Genomic DNA, 14,966 nt, shown 5'->3' on the forward strand with positions numbered 1-14,966 from the left:
TTTCCTTGGAATGGTTATTGTGAATTTGTCTTTTTTTTTTTTTGTAAAGGGAGGGGAAACTGCAGGGAATCAGCGGTTGTCAAAATCTAAGAAGTGATATTGTCATACCAGCCGGATGGCCGTCTGGTGTTTGTTTAAAGGGGAGGGAAGAAAAAAAACAGTCCAGGCGATTGAATCATATCTTCTTGCCAATACGTCCTTGCGTTCCCACCTCCATCATTACAGCAACATGTTTTATTTTCAGCAGTTCTGTTCTCAGTGACTCACATCCCAGAGCCATGTGCTGCTCAGTTAGGCCTCAGATCCCTTAAACACAAACCCGAGCGGTCATAAGAAATGCTCTTGTAACGCACCAGTGACTGTTCTCACACAGTACCGCATTTATGTAGAATATTTTATAATAAAAATATGTCGAATACATTTGTGAGATTTAAGTGCTTTAAATTATTTTAATCTATCTGAAAAAAAAAATCGTGTATCAGACTGAAAACAAACCTTGAATTTGAATATCTGTAAAAACTAATAAATATCTGTGTTTTGTGTGTCTCCCTGCTCCCACAGGTAAATGGGATTTTCAGGCCTTCATCAAAAGGTTTGATCTGAGCGAGCCGGTGGCCACTGTGCAGTTTCTCACCCAGAACTACAAAGATTGAAGGATGCCCAGATGCCCCAAATGGAAGAAGAAGAACAATCTGTCATTACAATAATATAGAATAAGATGTCTCCCCACTTTCCCTGAATTAAACAGCATAGATTCTTCAAAGCTTGCACAAGTTAACGCCCTTTGCCTCTGTCTTATCGTTGAGTTAGATAGAGATTTCCTCCCTGTGTTACACCAGCTGCTAGGTTTTGATGTTGCCCTGTATCTCTGTCACGTGGTCTGGAGCAAAGGATTTGGGAGATAGATTTTGACTTTGCTGGGGAGTTCTTATTAGTTTCCGAACATCGTCGACAAGAGAAGGAAGACGGCCTGATATCACAACTCAGTGTGGAAAGAGTTGATTCTAATTCAGGGGCGGAAACACGTCAGGGCCAAAAAAAAGGAAGTGGGAGGTGAAACCGAGACCGCAACACAGCCGGATGCTGCAGTGGAACTTGAACCAAAATACTCTGCAGAGTGACAGGACAGGGGGAGGGGCCGCACAGCCCTGCTCAGGGGAACTTGCTGTTTGTGTAATTGTTTATCATATTTCCATTGACCACTGTCACCCCAGCTGGAAACAATGAGCTACTTACAGGTCCTTGATTGATTTTTTTTCTTTTTCTGAAGGAAAAACTGCTCTGTCTAAATGTGTCCTTGAGTGTAACTTTGTGAAGATGCACCCATTTTGAACTTTGAACAGTTGCATAAGAGCCTCACCTGGCAGGTCTGTAGAGGATGGTGCAGATAAACTTTTCAACCCTTTCACGAATAGATACTTTTCAGACTTCACGGGTCTTTGTAGAGGGTGGGTCAGAGTACCCCCCCAGGAGGAATATTGGTTTCTAACCAGCAATTCCCCTCTGGGAGTGGTTTGTATCAATACCCCAGATGTCTGAAAAAGGCTGGATTTACATGAATGACTTTGATGTTCCGATGATCAATCTTTAGTTGGTGGTTTCATTGACCCTAATTTGGTGTCTCATCAGTGGGCCAGGCAGGAGTAGGTAATGGAGGTTTTTGTTCCTTTGGTGGTTAAGCCAGCCTTGGTAAACCTCTATGTGCCCTCTCCGTGAACTCTGGGAGACCATTGATCAAATTGTCCTGCGTTTGCTTTGTTTGCCTCCCCGACTTAGCAGTCAAAGCAGCCGGGTCCACAAACAAAACAAACAAAACAACCAAAACAATGCACAGAAGCACACAGTTAGTCAGAGGAGCCATCGCTTTTGAAGAAACGTTAAGTATCCGTCGGTCTGAATATTGCTCTTGACCTTGATTTACCCATCTTATTTGACTTATGAAATCACATTTTGAACAATTGGCAAGTGGAGTATAATTCCACACTCATTGTGGAGCATGCCAAGTGGGAGAGCATTCTTCCAAAAACCACCTACTTGAATCCATCAGTGCACCATTGAAATGCCAAGATTTGTACTTCCAAATACACTGCATTTTTTTCTCCTTTATATCTTAGAGATATCCTGCCAAAACAGCTGGGTTTTGCCACTCAGCTTCCTTGAATGTGTTTATTTTTACTCCAAATGTCAGGAGAGTTGAAATATGATTAAGAAAAACTGACAGCTGTAGTTCATCGCTGCACAGTATATTGCCTTCTCTGAAAAACTAACTCCTCACATCCCCTGATGATATGGCAAAGGCATTTAATATTTTCTTAATGTATTCAAACTTACATTAATTAAACAGAATTTGTATAATCAATTCAATTGCCTAACCGGCACTAAGTGATCTAATATGCATGATGACTTGAATCTCCATTCTTCTTCTTTCTTTGCTGCTGATGAGGTGCAGGAGATTTATGTCACTGGAGAATTTCTGCAGTTGATCACTTGTTGTGAGCAGTCGCAAAATGAGTTTAAGTGTGCATTCAATCCATGTCAACAATATGGTCCACTGATCTCTTTGCACATTTATTTTCTGTGCCGTTGACCTCAACAGACTGATATTTCCCTTCAAATCTGACTGCAGAGGTTCAGTGCAGTTCAGTCCACCTGGAGATTTAAGTCCTGCGTCTGTTTAAAATTCACATTAATATCCAGGTTTTTAGGCACTGTTGAACACTTGTCTACATTCACCAACAAGGAATGCAGAATTTTAAAATGCACCTTTTGACCTCTAATGATTTTTGCTAAGGTGTTTATTCTGGCCTTGTTTCTTAAATGCATGTTTTTATCCCTTCTATTAAGTGTGAAAAACAAAACTGGACATACAGGCGGCAGATTGAGTAAAGGCTTAATGGTCTTCAACTGGAACTGGTGCCAGGTACTGGGCTTAATAGGAAGCTAAAATGAAATGCTTTTACGGATGATGTGATAAACACATGAACCAAAATCTTTTGTATATTTGTATTATTTGCTGCTGAGAAAATGCACCGTGTAACCATCAGACTTTTTTTTATAATCAAGCTTGTTGCATTAAAAACAGGTTATTCTTACTTTAACTACATTTAAATCCAATATTGTGGACAGAATAAAGTCCAAATTTGCTGCTGGTAAGCCTCAATAAAAGTCTGTTAGGACTTTAAAAAGGCAGTTTGAGGATATGAGGTCTTCATCATTAATTGGACAACAGTATTTGTCGGCTATTGTAAGTTTGAGGCTCTGCTTATCATTGGACTAGAACAATCTGTTGACAATCATATATATATCCCCATGTCTTTGTAGCAGAGAGTTTTGCTTTAAAGTTTGGGAAGTGTAGTTACTGTTGGTGGAACCTGGAACGTTTATCTTTCCAGCACCTTCTCTAAAAACAGGGAACAACAATTTTATCCGTCCCCATGAAGCTTGGAAAAAACTAAACTAATTTGACTATACATCCACAGGCCTGGGAAGTTTTCCACTGTGCTTTAAAATGAGCCTGTGCTCTGTGCTTCCATGGAATCCCTGTATGCAAAAGAGCCAGGACACTGCAGTCAAAGATATCTGACGCCACAAGCCAGTGACAGACACTGCAGGCCTGTCCCATGTGACCCAGCTCACAGTCGAGGAAATAAGCCTGCAACAGGTAGGTTCCAGCCCGACTGGCCAACTTTCCAACCACAGGAGAGACACTATAGTACAGTAAGTCCCCAGCTGTGGCGGAAGGGTTTCTCTTGTTGGTTTGCATCTATAAACACGGATTTCCCACTGCATCGATCCACCTGCGCATCTTAATGGGATGGACAAAATAACAGGAACGGCAGACAATATAATGTAATCTGATGCAAAAGCCCTGCAATTATTACTCATTTTTCAAACTTCCAGTGGAACATTTTAAGAGGTAAAACTGTGAAATGTGTGAGGTCATAGGTCATGCCATTGTTCTGTATTATTGTCAGGCTTACCTGTTGCTTAGATGAAACCAAGTACATTTAATACATGTAGCTTAATTATGTGATGGTAAACAATCAGCAGAAGTTATTTCACCAGTTGACATTGTGATATTTATTTGTTTCTTAAAAAAAGTTTGCTTATTTTAATGTGAAAAAAATGTATTTCAGGCAAATTTGCTGTTCAAAAAAAAAAAAGTATAAAATCACTAATAGTGTTTAAAAAAAAGGGGGCTGATGACAGCTGTTAATATGCAGATAGACATATTGCAATTTTTTAGCTTTAACTCTGAACGGATCAAACGTAAGACAACAGATCAAGTTTTAGTGCCTTTTGAACCGGACTGGTGCACAGAACATGACACAGTGAGCAAGTTTGGGTAATAAGTCAAAATAAGTTTTGAGGTAGATGATTAAGCCAAAATAGAAAAAAAAAAGCTGTCTTTGGCGAGTAATGAGGGTTGAATTTTGAATCAAGTCCATGAGGATCATTGTTGTCTATTTTGCTGATTAAAGGTACAAGACCAGAAAGAAGATACACTGCGAGGACTCTACTCTGCCCACTGGTATGACAGACTCTCACAACACACACACACACACACACACACACACACACACACAGACAGACAGACACAGACACAAGCACATGGAGGACTTGCTCGTAATGATCACTGGTTGCTCTGTTTGTGTAAGCCCCCTAAACACTGAGCATGATTCAGACTAATTCTCCCACACACTCTGTTTACACTTCTGGTTCATTGAGGTACTATTAATTTCTCAGGTCTGAATATGAGCGGTGACATTTCATTCAGTATTTTCAGAGATTTTTGCAAAGGCCTGCACATTTTACTTTGTTCCAGGAGAAAATAAAGTTACAAGATATCTGCCACTGTAAACGTGTATGTGACAGAGACATCAGTTTTCTGAGCTTTTTGTGTAACAAACCAAGTCACAGGGGGATATTTTTGAAACACTCTAAGTCTAGCCGGTGTCGGTACTTTTTTTCAAAAGTTGGTGAAAAGCGGGCCATGACGCTTTGTCCACTGTCGTCTCTTTAAACGTCTGTGGCTTCCGATCACTTTTCCACTACAACTGCACCCGGAACTCTCATGTCCAAATACAGACAAGAAGGGGCGGGGCCGGACACTGCCTTATTTGGAGTTTCCACTTAAGCGGTCACTTGGGCTCCAAGTCAAAGCAAGCCTGTGGATTTACAGAGAGCTTGCAATATTTACAAACGATTAACTCCGTCAATTACTGCCTTTGTCTGACAATGATGCTGCATGAAAAGGAACCAGTGTTCTGCAATACAGGACAGCACAACGTGTGTGCACGCTCCCAGAGAGAGAAATGAGCAGAGTTACTATCCGAAGTCATCGTTCTGCCTGAGTTTATTCAAAACAGGCGTGGAAGTAATGCCAACAAGAACAGTTTTCAGTATTTAGTCAATATATTTACACTGAACACTAAAAAAAATCAACATATAAACCCGAATTTATGACATTAAGTTGTATATGTGACAGCCCCTATATCCACAGCACTTTTTTTTTAAGCGCGCGCACGCATACACACACACACACACACACACACACACACACGCATCATAGCTCGCCGTGTCCCTGATAGTCCACCAAAGGTATCATAAGGACCGACAATAATAACGATAAGACGCTTCTGAAACTCTGTAATGTTTTCCACAAGTACAGGAACAGAGGACACCGCTGGCTCATCCCGACGAAGGACGCAGCTGGAGGTGACATCTAGATTTCGTAAACTTTGCAGCTATCTGTCGGTCGGAGCCTTTTGCCTCCACTGTAGTTTCCACCTACTGACGCGCGGAGAGCCTGGCGCTGGGCGCCCATGTCCATATATGGTCATCTACGTCACGCAAATGTTCCATCCCCCTATTTAATACGGGCAGACTGGAGTCCCCTATCCAGCTCCAATAGAGCAAGTAGAGCTGCTCTTGTGCAACCAACACCACCACCTCCTCATTGATTCACAGACTTCAAATTCCCCCACAAGCAGCCCATCAGCTTCCACAGTGATCAGATTAATAACAACAATAGCCTGTGATCACACAGGGGGAGATAACCGGCGCTGCTCATCCTCCGCGGGATACTTGGATAGCTACAGCAACAGGATCCATCCTTGCTCCTCTCTCCTTTTTTTTTCACGCCCGATCATCACCTGTGTTTTCCACTTTGAGAACACCCGGTGTTTTTGTGTAACTCTTTGGATACCTGCGCGTTGTCCTTCATAAATGTCGGACTGAATATAACTGCTATGACAGGGAAACTGGCGGACAAGATCCCTCTTACCATGAGCAGTTTAATAAACACGATCCCTGACAGTCTCTACCCAGAAGAGGACATCCCGACGTCTATGAATATTTTCACCAGTTCGGAATCTATTAACCACTATTCACAGATGAACACAGGTAAGATTTTGAACTTCTTTTCCATGTGTGCGTTTTGACTAAAGTGGTTCAAACTGCGATGCGCGAAGACAGCAACAGTTAAGCACCTGTTTGCGCTCTGGCTGTTGTGCGTAAAGGCAGACTCCCGTAACCTATGTACTTTCTCGGGGTCAGGTGTTACACTGCCCACTGTACATCAGGTACACATTAAAGTGACTCACTCTCGAGCTGGTCGAGTGATTTTTTTTTCTTCCTTTTTATTGTTTAAATTCTATTGTCCGTAGCCGAAACGTCAGAATGTCAAAGACAGCGTGAAAGCCAACTGTATGCTGCTCCCTCAGATCAAAACGAATTTAAAAAATTGGATGATATTATACATTTATATAACTATATATCGCGTGTAGTGGTTTTAATTCTCCAAAGCTGAAGCGTGTTTGAGGAAATGTCTCGATATGAATTGTTGTGAAAAGGCTGTTTAACGCAAAGTCCAGTAAAAACGCAGTCGGCTCCTGACTGAAACGCAAATCTTCAGGCTTTCAGAAAACGTGTTTAATTATGTGATCAAACTAAAATACCACAGATTTATTATTCTAATATCCACCTGCAAAGATGGGTCAACTACTTTGGACAATGACTTTCATTCACAACTCTATTAACATGTCAGAATGGATTTTAGTAGGCGTGTGTGGCTGCTCTCTCCTATATGAAACACGTTTAAACGTCAGGCCCTTGAACCAGCTCATATTCACTAAATTGCGAGGCCGGATGTACTGATTGATTTATTGCTTGGTCCAGATTCATGTTTATTTGTGTTTAATTCACACGCTTATACCCAGAGATGACTTGTTGTTTCGGCTCAGTGTCGTAGATTGGCATTAAATCAACCACTCGTTGGAGCGTCACCTTTTGAGGTGATGGGTCAATGTTGCGCGAAAAATACAAAATCTCTAATTTCCTAAGAGGATCGCCTAATATAGCAACCACGATTTACTTTTATCCTGCAGAACTTTGAGCACGAATCATTTTTATCTTTTGTCTTTTGTTCACAAATTAAACCAACACTTTAATTTTGATTTAACCCAAAATATTTCCCCCTGATTTATCTCAGAAATATGCATTTGAATTATCTAAGCGCCAGATGTTACAAGTATACGTTTTAAAATGTAAATTAAATACAAGCGACTTTAGGTTCATGGCACACGTGACATATTGCATTTTTCAATAAACACGACAATGAAATGTATTTTATGTGACCTCAGACGGGAGATGTCAAAAAAAAAAAAAAAATGGAAAGAAACTTAATAGGAAAAAGATGTTGCAGATGTCAGTGTGTGTTGCTCTTTTAATTATATCTTATCTTGGTGAAATTCACATGATAAACTGTAAATTTTTGACGTAGCCTATGTGTATATTTAAATTTTTTACACATATGTTATTTTGGACAACTAACATATATATATTTAGGTTATGGGTAAACCATACTGTGATTTTCCAGGTGGAACAGGTGTGGGTTGTGCTCCTCAACCTACAAGAAAAGCATGATGACTTTATTTCCTGACCATCATTCTGTTTAAAAATCCCAGGACTCAAAGTACCCCCAATAGACTAAATATTAAAAGTGAAAATTCAATAATATGAACCGAGGTTTGTCGGCTAAATGTCATATCCAAAAATAAAAAATGTCACAAGTGTCATGTGAATCTCCTGTTAAATGATATCGTGCAATGCATATCATTTTTGTTTTGTTTCCGTATGATTTGCCTTCAACCAAATTCCAAAAGCCTGTAATTACTGGGAGTGAATATATAAGCACCCCTGATATGAATTCCTGCAAATAAAAAGAGACGTCTACTTGAACTTCTGTTTAAGAAAGAATATTTAATCTACAGAGCATGATCAGGACAGAAATGTATCCCTCTTAAACACATCTGCATTCGATAGGTTTTATGGCATCTTCGGAATAAGTTAAACGTATGCGTGTGAGTGTGAGTGTGTGTGTGTGTGTGTTGGGGGATGAAGTCTACAATATATACAAATAAAATATCAAGGAAATTTGTGAAATAGGATAGGAAACACTTAAATTTCCTCCAAGATGTCCTTTGTGGCAAATGTGTTTTGAATCCCTGAGCGTGATAGATGTGGCGTCTGCCTTATAATCCTCCCTGCTGTAAAGACATCAAATCTTGCCATTCAGTTTGGCTGTCCTCCTGAGGGACACAATGACTGGATCAAAGGGGGTGTTTAGGTCTTGATTTATGAGAGCTTGTGGGATCTGAGAGAGAGAGAGAGAGAGACACCACTCTCAGATGCAGCAGTCAGTCACTTAACTTACAGGTCTGACAGCGCTCACATTTCTTTATGAACTGTATGGGACTTCTTTTATTTTTGATCTTTTGTTGTCTATTGCAGAGATATGCAGAAAAGCAGAATTTCAGACAAACCCAGGACTGTAACTTAAAGTTCATGTAGCCTAACAAAGTGTATTTTCTAGACTTTTTGTGCCACATTATCCCTTTCACAGGCTTTTCTTCTCAAATGATTGCATTTCATATTCATGTCTGAGAAATCACATGGATGGTTTATTCATGTTCTGTGTTTTTTATTTGTTTTTATCTAGATAATATCATGGATCTGGGCATGGGCAGCGAGAAAGCAACCTCAGAGATTCAGTATGGATCCAGCTTCCAGTCCAACCGCAGCGGGCAGACTGTCACCTATCTGGGGAAGTTCGCCTTTGACACCCCTCCTTCAGGTGGCATCGGTGGCTCCGGCTGGTGCTCTGATAACAATATCATCAGTCTTGTCAGTGCAGGGATCCTGGGGGTTTCTCCATCACCCGGCACGGTAACGACGCAGACATCATCCTCCGCAGCCAGCATGGGCGGACAGACGTCAGATATGGAGCAGGTATATGGTCCGCCACTGCCTGCCTATTCCACCTGCAGTGACCTTTACCAGGATCAGGTCTCCTTCCACCACAGCCCTGCCACCAGCACGGCTCTAGCCTACCCTGGCAATGACTATCATTCCACGTCCAAAGCCTCGATGGATGGCAGTCTTTTCTCCATGATCCCTGACTACAACCTTTTCCATCACCAAGGAGAGGTTGGTGTGATGGAGCACAAGCCCTTTCAGACCATGGACCCCATCCGAGTCAACCCTCCACCTATCACACCCCTGGAGACCATCAGAGCGTTCAAAGACAAGCAGCAAATCCACCCAGGTTTCATCGGCGGGCAGCAGCATCCGCCCCAGCACCACCCACCGCCACAGACTCTCACTCTGAAACCCATCCGGCCACGGAAGTACCCCAACCGGCCCAGCAAAACCCCCGTCCACGAACGGCCGCACGCCTGTCCGGCAGAGAACTGTGACAGACGCTTCTCACGCTCAGACGAGCTCACACGTCATCTTCGCATCCACACAGGTCACAAACCTTTCCAGTGCCGAATATGCATGCGCTCCTTCAGCCGGAGTGACCATCTGACCACACATATTCGCACACACACAGGTGAGAAACCCTTCTCCTGTGAGTTCTGTGGACGCAAGTTTGCCAGAAGTGACGAGCGAAAGAGACACGCAAAGGTTCACCTGAAACAGAAGGACAAGAAGCCAGCTGACAAGAGCAGTGGGGCAGCAGGGAGCCACAGCTCGCCGCCCAGCTCCTGTGGGGGGCCAACCGTGGGAACGTCATGACCGTCACTATGTGCACTTGGACTGGACCCTCACCACACACACCGTAAAGAGACTTGGGAAGAAGGGATCTCGTCCACTATGAGATAAATAGGTGACTCTTTTCCTCTCTTTTCCACCCCTGCTCTTTTCAGTTCCTTCTATTTTGAGATGGATGCCTTTAGTTTAAGTAAGAGGGGAAAGGCTGCTGCTGTGCCCTTCTCTTTCAAGCAACTCGGAGCCTCAGCTACTGTAACACAGTGCCAACACAAAGAAGGGCACCCTGGCACATTCTGTCCAAAAGGCCACTGTGTATCTTTAGGTTTCGGAGTGGATACACTTTTGTAAATTTTATTGAAATTTTCTAAATTGGAAGGGAACCAGAATCTATGATAGGGGTCGAAATTGTAATGGAGCTCAGTTAAAGGGTGAGTTGTCTGGGATGTATGCATTAATTCTATTAGGCTGTTTAAAAGTGCAATTGGTTATATTTGTGTACCGTCATGAATACCTTATTAGTGGCACTTGACTGCCTTTTTGTTGTTTTTGTTGAGGTGTAGTGTTTTTACTTTCTATTTGAATGTTGTTCTCTCAAAAGAATGTGCCAAATGTATTGCGGTGATGCAGTCAACCTTGTTCTTATTATTGTGCCTGACATGTGCCAAACACAACCATGGTATCAGCTTAGCACAAATGTCCAGTTAAAGGAAAGATCAGATTCATTCACCACATACCAGATTTAGATTTACCCGGACAATTTGGTGAAATCTAGATAATGACTGACTGGGTCACACAAAGCCAACCGATGTCTTGTCTTGTTACCTGAACTTATAAAACAACCATGCCTGCAGCAATCGATGCCTTTGCCAATACTTATTTATTTGTAGAAACTGTGAGACACTGTGTATTTTTGTTGCCTTTTTATATGGTGGCTGTATGTGGTGTTACCAGATATGATTTCTGTTGCTTTTTTAATTTTTTTTTAAAATCTCATAAATACTGTTCATTTTTCCGTTTTCTTGAGTTCTGCAATTATATGCAATATAGCCATGACATATGCCGCCAACCTCTAAATCAAATGAACTAAGAGCACAGTTAGACAGACTAAACTACTTAAATAAAGAACACTGGGTTGCAAACCAGCAGTGTGTGAAAGCAAAGAGGAATAAGGGTGAAGATGAATGAGGCCCCTTGTCTGTGCTTCACAGTGTAAAAAGACTGAACATAGTTGAAGTCCAAAAAAAAAGATGAGCATTATATGGTAAGAGAAAAATACATTTCCAAACCCATGTTTACATCTTTTCTAACACAGAGAGACTGAGCTGTAAGTAAGGTGTTGTTGTTTTTGTACAGTATACAAATATGTATGCAGGTAGCTACAGTAGAAGTTTCACTTTTGTACTCAAATGTCAAATGCACCATAATTCAGTATTAAATTGTGCATATATGTGCATGCCTTCATGCACACTATGTAAATACAAATGTCTGCATAAACAAGACCTTTCAATTGACTGAATGCTTGTGCAGAATGTGTCTTAAAGCTTTTAGTAATGTAGTTATAATACAGAATATTATGTTGTCATAAGTCAACGCAAACATTTTTTTTCGAGCATTACAGTAGTGCCACATATGGTGTGCTATCTTCCATTAAAAAAGAATAATAGCATTTGCACCATCTGTACGCTTTAAAGTGGAAACTGGTTTAAGGAAGCACTAATGTGTTCTCAATAAATGACAAGATTTTTTTTACAGTTTGTGTATCTCCATTATAGCAATATTTTAAATACCGCATCTTCCCCACTATAAAAAACACTGGTTATTCTCGGATCGATGTTGTCACAAAGGATTGGATCATTTTGTAAAAAAAAAAAAGAAATACATCGATGCATTCCAAATAATTTTCATAAAAGACTTTTTACGAACTTATTTTTGTGCTGACAGAAGGAATTGCCTTTTTTTTTTATCCTTCAATGACACATGTTGTATCGGCTGATTTGTGCCAATGACTTCTCTTGGATCCAAGTGTATTTCAATGATGTTGACAAATATCACGACAATAACTACATTTGGTAAAACTCTCTGAAAATATAGTTTTGCTTTACTTCTGGAAAGCAGAAACTTTTTTTTTTTTTTTTTTTTAATCTTTCACGACTGCATTATGGCTCTTTGGAGTAAATGCAAAACACCATAACTAAAATTCAAAAATGGCATTTTCAACCAGTACAATAAATTTTTTACACTTTTGGTTAAAACCAAGAACAATACTGTTCTGAAAATACGAATAAGTAGTGAGTACGACTGTAAATATCGAGGTATTTACTTTTGTCATGGCTAGAATAAAACCCAGATGTCAAACTGGGTTCATCAAACAAAAAAGAGTAAAATAAATATTTCTGGAGTGACAACCTTGCCAGCGTGGTAGAATAATTTCAGATTTTATTAGAATTCGTAAATTACTTCTCAAACACCACATGAACCTCTCCTTCTTTTAAAAGGAACATGCTTCTTGCCATTTTGCTTGACAATATTTCTGATTATTGGCTGTTGTCTCTGACTCTTCAGGAGTATGTGCTTTATGTGAGGCAGGGAATTTATGTAAACATTGTTAACAGCTTGAGGAAAAAAAAAAATACTGTACCGGTCAACAGACACAGCAACCAGGCTAAGAGAGAATATGATCTGAGAAAGGCAAAGGCACAAAGAAAGGTTCAGAAAAGCAGTGCCACAGAGAACACAGTGCATACAGAAATGAACTTCCACCATCATACTTTCCCCTTCCTGTAACAAACAGTTTTCACTGCTCAGCTTCCTGGCATGTGTCCACTTATTTTCCAATTAATTTGGCCTCAGAGAGTCTTTTCTCAACTCATCTACATGGTTAAATGAACAGAACTCCTTGCACTTTTCGAGAGTTTAAAACCCTCGCACGGCCTGTTACATCTAACTGTAAATCAATAGTTTTGTATCATAATACAAATACATCATGCCATTGCATGGATCGACATCGGGTGATGAAACTTTTCTGATCTAACTTCATTTTACAACTTGACAGTCTCCAAAACAAATGTTCCTTTCCCAGAATGAGGCATTGTATTATCTTTCTTATCTCTAATCCCAGACAATTAGTTTAATATAATCATTTTCAAACCTCAGATTGGAATTTGCCAGGTTAAATCTTGCAATGAGTAATGACCTCTACTGTAAATATCCTGCTACATACAGCCTTGTGGAGTCAGTACAAAAGCATATATACAGTACATGAGGTGATAAGAAAACCAAAATGTTTATCTTTATTGTTCAATTTGATGTCAGATCATTATAGAGTCGGGATCATTCAGAATTTATCTGACCAAAATTTGTGCTCTCCTCTACGAGAATATGTGTTTATGTTGCTTTGTGTTAAAGAATGATGCAGAGTAAGGCGGAGACGACACCAAACTATTTCCACGTCTAAATGAAGCCATGTAATTACAACTCTGCAAAGTCAATATTTCATCAGTCTCACTGTGTCTGTCACTTTTGTTGTGTGACATTTTTGTAATGGACAGATAGATTTTGTAAAATTTATATGCTCCCCTCCATCCCACTCCCTTAATGACGTTTGGCGGTTGAACAACAACACAGGCTGCACCACGGTCTTCTGAACAATAATCTGTGTAATGTGTGAATGGTATAGATAGACATCAGTGACTTGTTAAACCCAGAAACAACCCCCTGTTAAAAAAAAAAAAATGCTTCTTTGAGAATAATTTAGTTTATGTTTTTTTTTAAGTTGTATCGTCCAAAAGTGGGCGACTGAAAGCTCTGAAATTGGAATTTGCCTCATTCTCGTCCTCTGCTCCATGTTGGATTTTAGCCAACATCAGCAGCCATCTTTGTGCCAAACTGGGTTGCAGGGTTGGCTGATCAAAAACAATACATTATGAGAACTCCACAGGAGCAACAAATCATAAATGTGACCTCCGTCGGCTTGCAGCTGAAGGCAGCCTTGTGCTAATGTTTGTGTGTAACTGTTTGATTTAGTCTCCGTGAAGTTGGCCTTGGGCAAGGCCATAGGCTTGGGCTCATTCATAACAAATAATAATTGTGGGATTTAAAAAAAAAAATACTCATGTTTGAAGAGATTTCAATAATGTGTAGATATTATAGGCTACTCATGTCATTTTAGGGACAACAGGGTGGCTTCAGGGATTTTGTGGTCTTCAACAGTGACACTGATGTTCAGATGGAGTCGATACTCACTGTTTTCTGTTGTGTTGTGTTTCCTTTCATTACAGTATATCCTCATGTTTGCATGTGCACGGAAATGTTCCAAAGTGCCACCCTCACACGCTGTGGGTGATGCTCATTTCTTTATTATGCATGAAAATAAAAGTCACATTGGGTGAAATGGGATAAACCTTAACAACAATGCAAGACAATTGCAAGACAGAAAATTGGAAACACACACTGGGATAACTGTTCTGTTGGCTTTTTTTTGTTATAAGAAAACAAGGGGTCTTGTTTAAAGATGTTGTGGATGTCTTTAGCCTATTTCATGTTTTTACTACCTTATAATAAGGTCCTTTTATGATGAGCTGAATATTGAAATGAATTTTACTATATCCTTGTGATGGGGAGATGTGCTCCCCTGTTTACTTGGCACTTCAGTTTGTTGTAATGCAATTGTTTTGTTATTTCTATGTAAGTACTTGAATAAAGAAAAATATAACTTGCCTTCAGTTTACTTAGATCTCTCCGTGCATGCACGCGCGTGCACGTCAGCGCGCAACCAAATTCACATACCAAATTAAAACGCGATTACAGAATTGTTTCTAACACACAGGACCATTCACCGCCTGATATTATTACATTCGCGCATATAAAAAAAAAAAAAAAAAAAAGCGACCATCTTTTCGATCGCTTTGTTT

At 40.3% G+C, this 14,966-nt stretch overlaps 2 protein-coding genes across 2 annotated transcripts in view; both read left to right on the forward strand.

The window, feature by feature from the left end:
• The window catches only part of LOC138192042 (phosphatidylethanolamine-binding protein 4), a 50,518-nt gene extending 48,159 nt beyond the window's left edge, over nucleotides 1-2,359 (forward strand). Inside the window, exon 7 of the mRNA XM_069139210.1 lies at nucleotides 562-2,359. Within this exon, the coding sequence (XP_068995311.1) occupies nucleotides 562-653 (92 nt within the window). The 3' untranslated portion in view covers nucleotides 654-2,359. The remainder of the gene's footprint in view (nucleotides 1-561) is intronic.
• A 3,569-nt stretch (nucleotides 2,360-5,928) lies between these two features.
• Nucleotides 5,929-14,772, forward strand: egr3 (early growth response 3). The gene is made up of 2 exons (XM_069138440.1): nucleotides 5,929-6,405; nucleotides 9,002-14,772. The coding sequence occupies exons 1-2, from the start codon at nucleotides 6,252-6,254 to the stop codon at nucleotides 10,078-10,080; spliced, it is 1,233 nt and encodes a 410-aa protein (XP_068994541.1). The 5' UTR covers nucleotides 5,929-6,251; the 3' UTR covers nucleotides 10,081-14,772.
• The last annotated feature ends 194 nt before the right edge of the window (nucleotides 14,773-14,966 follow it).

The sequence above is a fragment of the Embiotoca jacksoni genome, unplaced genomic scaffold (genome assembly GCF_022577435.1).
Source record: "Embiotoca jacksoni isolate LCO1_2020_lvr unplaced genomic scaffold, fEmbJac1.0.p SCAF_8, whole genome shotgun sequence".
Lineage (NCBI taxonomy): Eukaryota > Metazoa > Chordata > Actinopteri > Embiotocidae > Embiotoca > Embiotoca jacksoni.